The following is a 16,903-nucleotide window of genomic DNA, read 5'->3' on the forward strand; positions in this document are numbered from 1 at the left end:
TTTTTGTGGTTTTCCATTGAAGACAAATGAAATGAAGATAATAATACCAAAGAATTTCTGATTGCAATCATTTTTTGGGAAAAAAAACTGAGTATTATCTGACAGAATTGCAGGAGTGCCAATACTTTTTGCCACCACTGTATAACCCACACAGAGTCAACACTGCTGTATGACCCCGCCGCCTCCGCTGGATAAAAACCTTATCTGTCTGTGGCTTGTAGAATAAGTTACTGCACGCTGTGCTTGCTGGCAGGAAGTGCCTGTGTCTGAGCTGGTCTTGTAATGCACGCGGATGGGGCACAAAGCACTGAAGTCTGCACACAGAGAAGCTATTCATGAGAAGAATATGTCTAACCATAGTCACAAGATTTGTGGTCGTATCCAAGGGTAACCAAACTGTAAAAACCAGGACTGATAGAGAGAAGTGGAATTATATCTGTGAAATGCTGTATGTTTGTTAATAACAGTGAATTAAAGAATGTGTTATTTTGTTATCTTCAGTACAGGCGGTCCCCTACTTAAGAACACCCGACTTACAGACGACCCATAGTTACAAACGGACCCCTAAAATTTGGTAATTTACTAAACTTTAGTCCTAGGCTACAATAAACAGCTGTAACAGTTATAAATGATGTCTGCAATTAAGCTTTAGTGTTAATCCTGGTTCTTATGGCAGTCCAACATTTTTAAAATTCAATTGTCACAGAGACCCAAAAAATTGTGGCTGGGTTTACAATTATAAAGTATACAGTTCCGACTTACATACAAATTCAACTTCAGAACAAACCTACAGACCCTATCTTGTACGTAACCTGGGGACTGCCTGTATATTTAAAATTCTTGTCTTTGTAGGAATACCCCTTTAAGTATACTTTGCAGCTGTAATGTGTTATCTGAACTTACATTTAACTCTTCCAAGGACATGGCATTTTTTAAATATCTATTAGCACTACTGGATACAACTATTACAATGGGTTGCAAAGTACTTATAAAGGCTATTGGGAATATATTAAGATCGGTAGTTTTGGATCTTGTATACCAGCCTCTTGGTAAATCCGTTGCAGTATTTTTTACATCACAATGAAATCATTAACTTGTGTCAGTATGACATTTCAGCTTTTTAGGAAATGTTCAAGGGGTATAAATACTTTTGCAATCCATTGTAAAATCTGTATCCAGGCGTTACATGAGAGGGTTAGAAATGAATGCAAGTTGTAAATAAACATGAGATTTGCAAAGGGGTTTTCACAAATATGGTAAAACCTGATTCATCCATTACGTGTCCTCCTCAGACACGGGAAGTCACTTTACTTTTTGGATGGTCTTCACTTCCTGTGTTGTCCCCTGATCTGAGGAGGCCACTCAGCAGGTCCCGTAATGCCCCGGAACTTCCAAAGGGCCATAACTGGAAGCATCAAAGTGCCATGGGAACTGGGAGGCAGGGCAGGTTAGGTATATATTCTGGCCATTTGCTACCTCTGCCCTCTGGGTGTTTGCATATTTATGGAAATCCCATTTAACGCCAGTGACAGGGGCCATTATAGCGCCAACATATTCCACACCAAAGTACAAAGTTTGCCAGATCAGTCCCTGTCCCCATGGGACTAACAATCTAATTACCTACCAGTATGTTTTGGAGTGTGGGAGGAAAACGGAGGACCTGGTGGAAACCCACACAAACACAGAGAGAACATACAAACTCTTTGCAGATGTTGACCTGGATGGGACTTGAACCCAGGACCCAAGCGCTATGATATATGTATATAATGGTGCGCATTCTCCATTCTTTAGTGTGTCAGATGGGATGCCAGGGCCCCCGACACTGCGGGCCCCCTAGCAGCTGCTATGGCTGTAGTTACGTTCCTGGCCAACAAGAACTTAAAGACTCTGCAGTCTCTGTGCAGAAATCAGCCGACAATGGCTATAGTATTCATGTGAAATGTAACTATGGTAAAGGATTCCACACTTGTTCTAGACCTGCAGCTTCATCCAATTTACGCAGCAGTTCTTTTACACAACATGTGGAGTCCCTTCCACTCTACTGCAATGTAAATTGCTAAGGGTCAGCCACTGGTGATTATACTGTGGCTATCCATTCCCTACCTACTCAGTAGCCAACATGAATGGAATTATGGATGTACAGTGAACCTTCTGAAATAAATAGGAAGTGTTTCCCACTAATGACAATTATTGGAAATTTATAGGAAAGGGATACTGTACGGCAGCAACTCAGTAATTAAATTGTATTTTGAAATTTGTATCCCTAATAATGTTCCTAGGGCACAGTTAGGCATGCTCAGTCACTACTCCATTCACTACTACGGTACTTTCAGGGTGATCATCTCCTGCAGCTGCATACAAGTGAATACAGTTGTTTTCTGTTCGTGCGCAAAACCACTCTATTCTCATGGGGTATTCGCTGACCCCCAAATCCTGTGGTTAATGGGATTCCCATGTATCACCAGAACAGGGATCTATGAATGTAAATGAAGATTAGCAATGTACAAGCTCAACCACTGCACTTCTTTTATAGGACTTCCACAGAATTGCATAGTGGGGATACTGAGCATCTGCAATGATATCTAGATCTACATACATAGATATTTTTTTACTATCCAGTGCAAATATATTAGGTCTAGACTACATAATGACATTTATCATATTGGCATGGGATGAGTGAAATTTTTCCTGGCACTATTTTCGGATACATTTGCAATCCTGCCACTGCTTTATTTTTTATACAATACACTCTATACCTACAGTTGACTACTGGATAGAGGTACAGCCGGTTACATATTAACCCAAATATATAGCTTGGTTAGTAAAACATGGTAACCTCTAGAGTCGTGTAGAGCACCAAAGCCTATTTTGTCCACACAGGAAGGGGACGGGCCCAGGACATAAAACACATAATTCTTATATGGTAGAATGATACTTTATTAAATTCAATATACGATAGACATAAAACAATTATAATTGATACTGGTTAAAAATGAGACGAAGGCTCATTTGAGCCGAAACGCGCGTCGGAGCTGGAGTCACCCAGGACCTGGGAACCTGCAGTTTGACTATGAGTAAGAGAAGTTGTTTACCTTAAATACTCGGGGCAAGTACAATATAACTATATATATGCAATAATATTGTATTATGTCTACAGTGGCACATATCTTTTTAAGTTTGCCTGAGTCTTAGATAACATACAACACATGGTTTTCCCTCTGTGTCCAAGTGGTGTTACTCCCTTGTCTGCGCACCACCATCTGTGGTTGTACATTTTTAACCAGTATAAATCATAATTGTTTTATGTCTATCGTATGTTGAATTTAATAAAGTATCATTCTACCATATAAGAATTATGTGTTTTATGTCCTGGGCCCGTCCCCTTCCAGTGTGGACAAAATAGGCTTACATATACAATACACTCACACATAGTCGGTGGATGGAGGATAACTTCTAAGCTATGGATAACCCTTTTATGGTGCATGTTATTCTATTCCATTACAGAATATACAAATGGAGACCACTAGTGCTGGTCTGAGCTTATCCCCTTCTCCTACTTTTTCTCCCTAGGTAACTGGGAAATTGGATTTTATTCACTGTTATATCAATAAATCACTAGTATTCAACTTATGTATATGTTTGGAGACCTTTGGATAATGCATAGAAAGTAACACCTATTTCTTTCATTTTATCAGTCAAAAGTAGAATCACAGATAGGAAACTTTTGGGCACATTTACTTCCCTGTCCGAGGAGTTCACAGAAAGTGCATTGTCCGTCTATATTGCATTGTGGAGCGATTCACTAAGACCGCGCGCCTGATATCCAGCATGTGTCGCTTCCCCGCTCAGGTCCGCCGGAGTTCACCTTCTCCTTCATGGTGTACAAGAGTGCATTGTCTTGCGACACAATTTTAATCTTAAATCCGGCGCTCAGTCTGAATCAGTTGGATCATCAAACAGAACGTCCTCCAATTACTGTCCCATGAAAGCCGGCACAGCTGTGCCAAAAACCGATCACGAGTGACACAATCCCACGCACAAATCTTGCACGTGCTAATCCCTAAAACAGAGCACAGACCGATGAAAGTGTGATCCACGACCCTTAGTAAATAAGCCTCTTTGTGTGTATCCAGTTAGAAAAAAAAAAGAATCAGTAATTCCCATTGTAGTGGTTAGACCAATTTATTATTTATTGGGTCCATTCATTTAAATGGAAGAAAACAAGCAATGACTCTGTTCAGCCACTACATAGAGAACGGAGCTCTCTGCTTCCTGTTCCATTTGATGTTTGCATGTGCTGCGTGGCAGATAATTCTGATATGTATATCCTAACATTATAAATTATCTAAATCGTGAGCCCAGAAAACCCCTTTATCAACGCATCTTTCTTGTAGACAGATTTTAGCAGGGAATAAGGAGCCAGTCATTGTTGAAGGAGGAAAATTACATAGTTTCTTATATTTACTACTGATTTAAGGAATCAATTTAATAGGAGAGTTACCTTCTATGTACTATACAAAGCGTCAAAATTTGGGATCTATTGATAAAACTGGGAACAAATTCCATTTGCATTCTGTAACCTCCATTGGCAGCTGACACCAGTTACTGTAGACCGACTGTATTTCAATAATCTTTTCTTAGAAGATTCTTGTATATGTTGATACTGGAAATATTAAGAACACTTGGTAACAAGAACGCCTGCAACCAGTAAACTACAAATGTAAACACAAACAGGATTGCCGTAGGTGATTTTTCTCAGATTATCACTTTTTAGCAGAAATTTCATGCAATGTATTCTTGTGGGATCAGGGACATCTTGTGGTCTTCTGAGCAAATTACAGTAATCAGACTCTAAAACTGAAAGTCCATATACAGAACATGCTCCAAGACTAGAACCCATATAGCAAACATTATTACTAGTTGCACTGTAGACAGGACGACTTTACGATTTAAGTATGAGGTTGAAAATGTAGCTGAGGATTATATAATCATATAGGAAATTGCAATATTTTTCATTGCCAGATGTTGATTTGTTTAAGTTGAATAGATTCATTTTTTTTTTTTTACCTAAAACATGATCTGGGATTTGCAGCATGTGATATGCATGGTACATGCTGTGTTTAGGTCACAGATACCAGAAATAAGAATTACCTTTACATGTTTTCCTCTCTGATGTTTTCCATGCACGTCCAAGACAACCTAAAGGAAATCAGTACGTCTTGGGCCTCTTTCACACAGATCTATGATCGCCTGGCCGTAGCCCTGTACATGTATACAGCCGCACGCTGCTGAGGCGGAGGGGTGACCATCGATCTTTTCCTGTGCACAGGTTATTAACACACGTGTGGTCACTGTAACACAGCCGGGTACCATAGGCGTCTATGGAGAGGTATATCAGGCTGCAAATTTGCAGACGTCTCCAAGATGTCAGTGTGAAAGGGGCATAACCTTCAGTTAAAGGGAATTTGTCAGGGCGATTTGGGGAGCTATCTCACCCACAGGTCCTTTTGGACAGGTGATTTAGGGTCCTATTTGCCCGCTATACAGAAAAGAAAATCCTTCACACAGTACTTACATAGAGACGGGCTGATGAGATGCAGCGGACTCATCGCTTGTACTCCTAGCGCCTGCGTAGTCGAGGAGTGAAGCCGGAGCTGTACACCCTCCTGGCTTCATTGCACACCCTGTAACTATGGCACATGTACAGTGATACGGGGTGCAGCCTGCCCGCTTCACTATGCCACAGCACAGGGAGCACTGGACAGAGGCAAGTATAAACTTTTTTTTTTAATATAGCAGCAAAGAGACCTGGTAAAGGGTGATTTGGGACATTAAACCACACGGACCTGTGGGTGGTTTAGTGTCCCAAATCACCCTGAAAGGTTCCCTTATCCCGCCCTCTCATGTGTATATCACTGCAGTGTCTGCTAGTGTTATCAGAGGTTTCCGACAACACTAGCAATGTAACACTGCTGCGTCTGTCGTAGAACTAGGAGCTGCTTACTTAATGCAGTTTTTAAGGTGACAGGTCCTCTTTAATTATGTCTAAAATGAGTATGGAGAGGAGGCATATCGTGGTGAACAAAAGCCATGAATTGTTGATTCCTCAGGTCACTACCCTCATTAGTGAGTACAACTGGTCAGAGATGCTGGTTGGTGGCTTTAGTATTGAAACACGCTGGATTTTTATAACTATTGCTAACCAAACTCCGATTCCATGGACTGCACATATCCAGATGTCTGCCGGCCAAAGTGCAGTTGTGGTGCTGCTGTTAGGCTGGCAGACTGAGTCCTTGAATATCTCTTTATGATGCAAGGAACTCCTATTCCTGTGCAATTTGTTCTGTCCGTGCGATCAGACCAGCATACAGGAATACTTCCAGGGGTTGCCCACTCACGTGCAGGCAGCCTATATGTGTGCTAAAATAACTCTGTCTGGGTCATAGATGTAGCAAGACCTCACCCATTCCATTACACAAGATTTCTAGTAAACCAAAACAGTAATTTGTAACATTAAAATTATACACTCTAATAATTGTGCTGCCTTCCTGACCATGCAGTCATACTGGACAATTAAAGTAACATATAGTAACACACATTGAACACCTGTTTATGTAAGGGGCTATGGCAGGACCATGTATATGATGATAGTGTTATAAATGGTCATTCCCAACTCGACAGAACAACAGAATGTTTTTCTTTTATAAAGGATTCAATTCAATTGATGACAAGGTTTAGTTCTGAAACCATGAATCAGAGCAATTATATGTGTGATGGTGATAAAAGACACAAATTACATATTTACAAACTTCCATGTTTTAATTTCACAGCTGAATAAAAAAAATATTTTACAAAAACAAATAATGTAGATTCAGACGAAACCCTATGTAATATATGCTACAAACACTGACGCTTAGCATGGATGCTGGTCCGTAGGTAGAGTGATTGCCACTACTGCCTGCAACAGGCAAGCTGTGCTGAAGAAACCCAGATCTTATCTTCTGGTTATTCATCACCCGTCATTATGGAAATAAATTCCTGCAGATTAACTGAAAATAAATAAAAAAATAATTCAATTAATATATATCCAAATCTAGTGCCAATTCTCCCTTGTAGTGTAGGCAATGTTGAAACATGTAGGCAAAGGACACATGGAGTAGCTGTTTCCCAAGTGTGGGCGGCAAACTGCTCCTTTCCAGCCACTCCCAGGTAACGAGTGCCTTGTCACACAGCACATGGTATCGAAAGGTACTATATAACATCTTTTTTTCTGTAAAACCAATTTTTTTTTTAATACAAATACACTTTGGCAGTGTATGTACTATGCTCTGTAGGGACTGGGGGAGTGCTAAAAATGGGTCTCCTGGTGACAGGTTTTTGATCACTTTTTGAAATATTTTTGTGAAGAGATTTTATGAAAAGAAAAATCTCTGATCACGGGGATATTAGAACTATAACATAGAGGAGCGGATGCCAGAAGCTTGACAGAATAGTACTGCATAATGCGTGAACTCACCTCCCACCATGGAGTACTATTCATCAAATGTCAAGAAGGGGTTAAAGGAAATCTACCACCTGGATCACAGATTTATAAACCAAACACACTGACATACTGGTGTGTGTCCCCTCTGCCAGGATCCACTCTTCTTTTAGTTGCCTATGCCCTGGTTCTCACAAAAATGAACCTGAGGGGCTCCTCCATCAATTAACAGCTGTGGAGCCTGGAGCCCCTCAGGCTCATTTGTATAATTTGTGAAGCCTTTTATTGTATAAACAAGGGTATAAGCTAAAAGAAGAGCTGATCCTGCCCGAGGGGGCTCACACCAGCATGTAAGCGTGCTCGGTTTAAAATCCTTGATCCTGCTGATGGATGTCTTTTACACTGTTAGACATAGTGATAAATCTCTCCCTATATATCAGAATGTGATGCGTTGAAGCTAGCTCCCCAATGGTCTTATATGACAAACGCTCGTCCTATGCCCTCTCTCTAGCAATGTTGGCATTGTATAACATCAAGACTATGGAGCTCAGTCACTATGTAGTTACTATACTTGTGCTACAGAATGCTAAACTTACTTTCTCCATCTCCATCTTTGTCAAATTCTTCAATCATCGCTCGTAGCTCTTCATCCGTCATGTTCTCGCCCAGCTCTCTAGCCACTCGGCGGAGATTTCTCAAACTTATTTTTCCGGAATCGTCGTCATCAAACAGTTTAAAGGCTTTGTGCATCTCTTCTTGGGGATCTCTGTCCAATATCAGATCTGTCACTATGGCGGATATAGATATGGATAACTTTACATGTGTATACACATATAAGAAAACTCATCATGACTGTACTATAAATGCTTAGGCATCATGCATGGAGTTGGTGACCATTTCTGTGGAGTAGAAGTTAACATTTATGAAATTTCCTTTAAATATCTGTGCTGTTCTTGATATAAGGATTTAGGCCAGGATTTTGATAACATACATTGTCAAATCTTTAAAGCAAACCTGTCAACAGGAATGTAAATTTTAGCTGACAGGTTCCAATAGCCTCAGCTATGCGGAATTAAAAAAAAGCCTTTGTCTGCATTCTGAATCATTTCAGTACTTTATAAAACTTTTTTTCACGTTATCTGGTCATCCAGCTCCCCCCTCTCGCCTGCTTGCTCACCACTGCAAGTCCCCCTTTCCTGTCATGTATACTGACTGGGGAAGTTCTAGAAAGTATTGAAATTATTCAGAATGAGGACAACTGCATTTTAAAATCTGTATAGCATGGGCTATTGGAACCTGTCACCAGCTTAAAATTAAATTCCAGGTGGTAGGTTCACTTTAAGTGGTGCATCAGTAACCAGCACCCTAGATGCACCAACAACCACAGTACAGCACAAAATGCCACCCCGGAAATTATAAATACCACAGTGCAGCAATAAATACTACTCCAGGAACCAAATACTGCATTTAGACATGCAAAAATAGAGATATCAAAGGAGATAATACTACTACACTTCACCTTGCTTGGTAAGTGGGGATAAAGCTATGGTGTTCATCTGAATGCTACAGACTCCAGTTGATTCATGCGCGTAATGGGTTTTATGTCTTTTTTTGCAAAATAGCTGCCTGGTGCACCCGGGCCATTTCCGTGCTCGCTGGTGCACCCATTTTCTTCTTTCTGCGCATCCTTTAATGGAACATATGTCAGTCCAGTTGTTCTGGGTTTCATAGAAAGTAGAAAACAGGGGCATCAAAAGGCTTGGTCCTGCCTCTGGTGCACTGAAAAGCTTCATTATTAAAAAATGAAAGATCATTGAGAAACAGGAAAGATGTGTCTGGAAAGTTTTACAAATTGAATTGTGCGTGAGTAGGAGATAGATAGACTGTTTTTAATACAGTAGACTTAATTCAGGGTGACATGTGTTCCCCATTCCCTTGACATTTTCTGTGGACAATGAATAGGTCTCTTTGGTGCATAAACCCTTTTTACGACTTAGGAGCATTATGAAAGCACGGCTAAGGGTAGGGCAAGTAGTTTGTCCTGAAAAGAAAAGAGAACTTACCAACTTCATTAAAGTCATCGAAAGTAATCTTCCCCGTGGCTTCACCATCATAATCTTTTAGGATTTTTAGCACATCTGCCTTCTTAACATCAAACCCCAACGCTCGCATGGCCACCTGCCAGACACAAGACACATTAAATAGCAACATTTCCTGTTGATCCGGACCATGGACATTCAGGAGTAAAGCAATAAAGAAAACTTAAAGAAAGCCTGGCAGAAGGGCAGCAAGCAATCTAAGCCATTGGTTATGAAGAATCACTTTAGTAATCCAGGGGCATATCATTTTTTAGTGACGGGGTTTACAAATTTTACTGTGAGAGGAATATGAGGCATATGGAAATTATTGTCAGTATCCAGTTCTCGAATGAGAGGTAGGGAGAGCAGATATTGGAGAAATACAAGCAAATGGTTGACCAAAATTATAGCGTACTTAGAGTAAATGTGACATTTTTTTCCCACAAATCAATAGCTCTTGGGATGTAAAACAACTTTGCCTATTATCTTTGTTACCTATATGCAGTAGTTTCTTTTCTATAACCCTCAGATTATCTCAGCGCTGCAGGAGCCACTTCCTCTGCCTGTGCTGACAAGCCCTGGAGGCCTAGTTTTTGAGGGTGCATCCACATATTCAGTTTTTCAGATGCAGTTTTTGATGCACACCTACTTTTGGCTGTATGTGACTGCACCCTCAGACTCCTGGGAGGGAAGGGGCTGCTGCTCCCTGCTCACAGAGGAGGTCATGTGACAGAGCTCTCTGTGTATGTAGCTGAGTTGGATGTGTTCAGAAAAGTAGATACAGATGTATCCTGCACAGAATAGTGAGGTACAAGATCTCCCCTGTTCCCTATCCATCCCAGTCTGTGATTCTACAGAACTTTCTCAGTCTCCCTCTGCACCTCATGCTTCTCCTCTCCCCCACAGTATCAGCTCTGTGTAGATAAGCTATTAACCTTTAGTGCTCACATAGCGCAGGCTATACACTTCATGTAACTGGTTTACTTATGATTTATTCCACTTATGACATGTTTCCTGTCCCTCCATGTGATGGAAGCTGCCAGGCTAGTCACCACATACATCCAGTATGTGCAGTGTACAGTGTTCAGTGGATTTACTTGTGAGAAAGTAATTGGATTTAATGCTAAATAACTTTGAGAGGGAACATAAGGCATCATGGGATCTGTGGGCAAGCTAACTGGCCTCAGACTGAGGGCATAGACTGACAGATATTAGTCTCCGCCCACTTCACCTCTGGTGAGAAAGATTTTGGTCAAACACTTTCAGAACAGAAAATGCCATTCATTTAGTAAGAAAAGGGTGAGCAGCACAAAGCAGACACAATTCTGTTTGTTTTCAAAGAGGGAATCACATGTAATAATTTGGTCAACTCTTCATAACTTTAAAGTTACACTTTAAACTGAAGAAATGACTATTACATGCTATTTTCTTACAGTTTACAGAGGGAAAACTGTTATCTTTTACTCTCAGAGCGGGTGAGGAATAGCAGCTACGACGCTCCCATACACTGCACACCAAAAGTAGAGGAGAATCTGCTCTCATTCACACTCAGCAGAAATAGTTCTTGAAGTGATTGAAGTGAAGCTGAAATGCAAGCGCTTCTATAAGTATTATTGGATCATAGAACCCATTAAGTAGACAGAGGGTAAGTTGTGTTAGTAAGTAAACCCCTTACAGACAAACCAGTTGCTAAGGAAACATTAATACCTATAGTTAATTAATGTGGTTGTCGTACAGCAGAACCATAGAAACCAGGCTTTTTCCAAAAACTTGGAACCCAATCTCCAGGCAGGACAGTGAGGCAGAGGCTTGGAAGTGAATCTATTTAGGTGAGCAGTGAGAACCTCTGGGATTTCTCTGAGTACCATTACCTTCAGTTCATGATAATCTATCGCCTTGTCTTTGTCGGTATCAAACAGATCAAATGCATCTTTAATTTCCTGCTTCTGTTCCTCGGTTAGTTCTCGTTTTTTCTTCTTTTTTGTCTTGTCAACAGCTAAATCCGTTCTGGTAGAAAAGACAAAGACAAGTTATTCACACAACAGAGAAAAGATGAAGTGGAGGAGAGGGCGGCGACTGGATATAAAGTCAAATTAAAGAGACACAGAACAGGATTCTGGATGAAGCGGAGGTTGCTGGTAATAAACATTTGTCTCCAATGAAGTTTTGTTGTTCTTCCTTATTCCCTTGGCAACCAGGAATTACCATATTCCAAAGGGACCAAAAAAAGTGTAGTTACATTTACAATAAATACCAGTGATGACATGTACAAATTCCACTTAAGAAGCAATCCTGCACGTAACCCGTGGACTAACTGTACTAGGAAATTATGTAACAATTCAATATACAATTTATTATTATTTTTTGCTTACAGCAGATAAATTGTTACATTCCCTGATTGCAGCTGCTGTTACTTCCCATCTCCCACCCTGAAGGCTGCTGCAAGGATCCATAACATAAACCCAGACTCAGGGGGGCGCTGTGACCCTATAATGTCTTGTCCCCACCATATGACCAGGCTGTGGACCCTATTATTACCCCCGGAGATAAGTGGCGCCATACACTCCAGGCAGCTGCTTATCTCCTTATAGCGCGTCTATTTCCAAGCAGGGAGAATGGAGCAGAAATAAGATATGTCTGCTATTACTACATCTCCTCTCCCTGCCATATAATGATAGAGATCCGGCACCTACCTCACAGCCAGGCTCATGTCTCCCTCTCTCCGGGACACTACACCTGGACACACCGGGCTCACACACAGCAAGGCCTACAGCCCGCCCAGTAAACAATGCATCTAATACGTGATTGGCTGAGAACCCGTCACGTCCCCCATGGACGCCAGAGCTGCCGGGACTGTGATTGGCTTGCACGTGTGTCAATCTGTAACGCATCCTACGATTGGCTACAGGGGAAGCATATAGTAACGGACTCCCTGGGATGGAGGAAGAGAAGATACCGGGGATGTAAAGGGGCGGAGTCTCTGTCACCGCTCAGGGTGACCCCGCCCACAGAGTGACGACATGGTGGCGGTTTTTCGCGCTATAAGAGCGGGAAGACGCCTCTCCTAGTCCTGCGCTCACAGAGACGTCATAGACTCCGTGCCCTTTCTCCATAAGTTTAGGAACTATTAGGATACTTCCAGTATGGAGGCCTGCAAATGATGTACTAACGGCAGACGACTGAGACCTCCATTAGTGGAGCTTCCTCACACGTGTATATAATATATATATATATATATATATATATATATATATGTGTGTGTGTGTGTGTATACACACGCCTGCTCCTTCAAATGACAGTCTAAAATGCCTGACACATTTATGAAAGCTTTTACACCATTTTTGGCCTTTTCCCATCTGGGCTGACAAAAGGGCGTGTCCATATGGAAATTAGTCCTTGTGCCAAAAAATGAAGGAGGGTGCGCCAAAATGTGACACCCAGGGACGCGTTTACTTAGAACTGTGCTGATGGAGCTAGATTCAGGATTTCTGCTTCCCCATGGATCTGGCGCTTGCGGTCCTGACAGAGCGCACCGCTTTAACATGGAGCGTGTGACGCACCTCTGTCATGCCTGTAAATATTCCAAACAACACATGAAAACCTTTTTTTCCTTTTTAGGATCAAATCTGTGAAATACATCCTGAAATTGATCTTCATTTCTATCATGGTCTATGTGCTGCTAAAGTTGTATATTTTAACAAAAAATGAACTCATTTTGGCCTGTTTTTTACCGCCACTTAAGTAGAAAACTTTGAGGGATCTAGAATAGTGTAGAATAATCTAGATTTTTTTTTGATGTCATGAAGAAGAGTTTGATGATGGTCACAATGCAAAGATGTACCATTGGTGTCTCACTGATGAATACCTTACAACAGCTTGGCACTTACCCCTGAGGAAGTCGCAGGACTGCGACGGAACGCGTGGGGTGCCTCCAGCCACATACGGTAACCGTATCTTCCCCTGCCCTAGTTTTGTCACTCCCTTTGGTTGCTCTCGTATATACCCAGGTTGTGATCCATGTGTATGGTTTGACCATATTATTGTCTAGTTTTTAACCCTAGGGATACTTTTGGTGATTTGCATAGGGACTGCTGCGGGAGTCCCTATTTTTTCTAGGGCATTCAGACATCAGATATTATTTCTTTTTGTGGGAATTGACTACAGATATTTCTGGCTGAATGTGGATCGACTTATCCTGTCTTGATCCACTTGTTGTTCCTTTATGTGTGTTCTCACACTTTTTAATTGTTTTTAAGGCTTCTTTGATGTATGTTATTTGGTTAATGACCTTTCAATAAAATTTGTACGTATTTCATGCCGATGCATACTAGCTTTTTCTTTGTTGTTGTATATTGCATTTTTTACACCTCCTCCACTCATTTAGTATAAACTGATGAATACTTATGACGTGGTACAATGAAGATTTCCATCTTTCCACCAAATTGTCTGGGTTTTCTTCACAGATTTGAGCTGACCATCATAAATGATTTTTGAAGGAAGATATCTGGGGGCAGCAATTTCTGCATTTAGAGCCCACTAGGAGCTTTTGTCACACTGATTTGGCTGCTTGCGACACATCACACTGATAATTGATTCACAGATATTCCTCCCGGATGCTTTTCCTAAGGCTATGTTCACACACACGTATGGGGGATGTATATACGGCCCATATAAATATATACAGCGTATATATGTCCCCCATACATGGCAATGGTCGCCCTACGGGAGCGAACGGTGCAGCACAGTACCGCTCCGAAGCCGGGAGAAAGTAAGGACATGTCTTATCTTTTACCGTAATACCGCGCCGTTCGCCGTATATTACTAGCACGATGGGCACACGTCTGTGTGAATGCAGCCTAAAAAATACAGCATTTCACAGATAAAATATACAGATATAATTCCAACCTGCCTCTATCATACCTGCTGTACACAATTTCAGTTGCCCCTAGACACGACCCTGTAACTTCTGACTTGGGCTACATTCACGCAAACGTATGGGGGACGTATATACGTCACCCATACACTGCCTCTCCCTGGCGCCGATGTATGCCCGCGGTACTACGGTACAGCAGGCATACATCGTGTGCATGTAGCCGAGGAGGGATAGAGCGCTGCCCATCCCCGCCCCTCTCCATGGAGTAACATGGGGCACGGCGCCGTATTCTGAGAAAAGATAGGAAATGTCCTATCTTTTCACGCGGTACGGTGCCGCATGTGTGCGCCACCGTACTGCTCCCGCAGGGCGCCGTGCGCCCATTGCCGTCTACGGGTCTTCTGCTGCTGTAGCCCATCTGCCTCAAAGTTCGATGTACTGTGCGTTCAGAGATGCTCTTCTGCCTACCTTGGTTGTAACAGGTGGCGATTTGAGTCACTGTTGCCTTTCTATCAGCTTGATCCAGTCTGCCCATTCTCCACTGACCTCTGGCATCAACAAGGCATTTCCGCACACAGAACTGCCGCTCACTGGATGTTTTTTCTTTTCGGACCATTCTCTGTAAACCCTAGAGATGGTTGTGCGTGAAAATCCCAGTAGATCAGCAGTTTCTGAAATACTCAGACCAGCCCTTCTGGCACCAACAACCATGCCACGTTCAAAGGCATTCAAATCACCTTTCTTCCCCATACTGATGCTCGGTTTGAACTGCAGGAGATTGTCTTGACCATGTCTACATGCCTAAATGCACTGAGTTGCCGCCATGTGATTGGCTGATTAGAAATTAAGTGTTAACGAGCAGTTGGACAGATGTACCTAATAAAGTGGCCGGTGAGTGTATATGCATCTACTGTGTATATACTGTGTATATGTGTATTTGCAAAAATGCAAATAATGCAAGTTTTAATGTTTCCGGAGCACTCCCACATCTTGGAGCCGATTGGCCCCTAGTGTGGGTGTGACCATATTGATGTTTGTATATATAGCTAGTCATTTCAACTTTCGCTAGCCATGAATAAGGATATAGAGTTTATCCGAAACGCGTTGGAATTTAAGGGACTTCTCCCGTTGTCCATGCCAACCCTTTTATGATGTTATTGCGTAATCTACAATAAAGCTTCTTCGATTTTACCCATTTGGATTGGAGTCCGCTTTCGAGACGGATTTTCTCCTCCCTTTTTTTCCCTAAATAACCCTATACCCTAATAGTCTAAGCACATTGTCAGCACACAGAACTAGATGTGTCTGGTTAGAGAGTCCCCGCCCACACTCTAGAATGTTACACTGACCATCACCGAGTGATAGGAGCTAAAACCGCAATAAAATTGGGAAGTAAAGGTTTAAAAGTTATCTTTATTGTGTTAACATCACTAGGGGATTTGTATTTGGGAATTTTCTTTCATGGGAAAACCCCTTTAATGCCCACACCAGGCTATGTTACTTGTTACTTTTAAACATCTACCATCAGATTACCTGATTGTAGGTGATTGTTACTTACCTCCCCGTTCCCTCCCTGCGTGAAACAAACTTCATTAATGATAACTTTGCATTTCTGAGAAAACATAAGTCTATTACATGTGCAAATTAGCCTTCGCTGTAATACAATTTATTCATGCCCTGGGGCGGCTGGTACTGCCCAGAGAGCGGTGACGTTACTGCCTCTGTTTTCTAATCTTGTGCTGGGCATCAAGCCGGCAGCGCTGGGAATATAAACATGTCGCTTAGCTGAGAATAACATTCCCTGCGCTGCCCAGCAAGAGGTTTGAAAAGAGAGGCGGAGACATCACAGACTCTCAGAACGAGGCTGGCACCGCCCCAGGGTATGAATAAATTATATAATAAGGCGGAGCCTGTTGGTGCTCTGCAGAATGTATGAATGTGATTGGAAAGGTACAAGTGAGGAGCCCCAGGGATTCAAAGACAAAATTGTGCATAGTGTAGGTTCTCAGTGTATAAGACAAGGAGTAAGGTGAGGGTTTAAATGGAGACTTTGTAAGTATATTTGTAAAGTGCATTTCATATGAAGCAGGAAACACAGCGCAGGAGTCTACCTGGAACACAGCATCCAGAAACAAGATAACCCCAGATGGCTCGTAGAGGAGATGCTGGTGAAGATAACTCCATAGAACAGATGACTGCACAGTGAGGGTGCGGTGACACATACCACTAGAGGGTACAGGGTACAGGGTACCGCACCATCAAAGAAAATGCTGGACCTATTTTTTGGTAATTTTGGTTTGTTTTTTAAATTCTACCGCTTCCCAGATAACTGCACGGAAAATGAAATGGTGACACTAGGAAGAACAAATCCCATCACAGATACAAAGCCTCATACATCTCTGGAAATGGAAAAATAAAAAAGTTATAGCTCTTGGAAAATATGGAGACACAGGAAGCCATCTCTCCTTTCTG

General features: G+C 41.9%; 1 protein-coding gene across 1 annotated transcript; it reads right to left on the reverse strand.

The window, feature by feature from the left end:
• Positions 1-6,798: 6,798 nt before the first annotated feature.
• On the reverse strand, positions 6,799-12,409 carry CETN3 (centrin 3). The gene is made up of 5 exons (XM_072139490.1): positions 12,252-12,409; positions 11,430-11,565; positions 9,544-9,658; positions 8,077-8,268; positions 6,799-7,049 (listed from the first exon to the last, which is right to left on the reverse strand). The coding sequence occupies exons 1-5, from the start codon at positions 12,266-12,268 to the stop codon at positions 7,006-7,008; spliced, it is 504 nt and encodes a 167-aa protein (XP_071995591.1). The 5' UTR covers positions 12,269-12,409; the 3' UTR covers positions 6,799-7,005.
• Between the last annotated feature and the right edge of the window lie 4,494 nt (positions 12,410-16,903).

The sequence above is a fragment of the Engystomops pustulosus genome, chromosome 1 (assembly GCF_040894005.1).
Source record: "Engystomops pustulosus chromosome 1, aEngPut4.maternal, whole genome shotgun sequence".
NCBI lineage: Eukaryota > Metazoa > Chordata > Amphibia > Anura > Leptodactylidae > Engystomops > Engystomops pustulosus.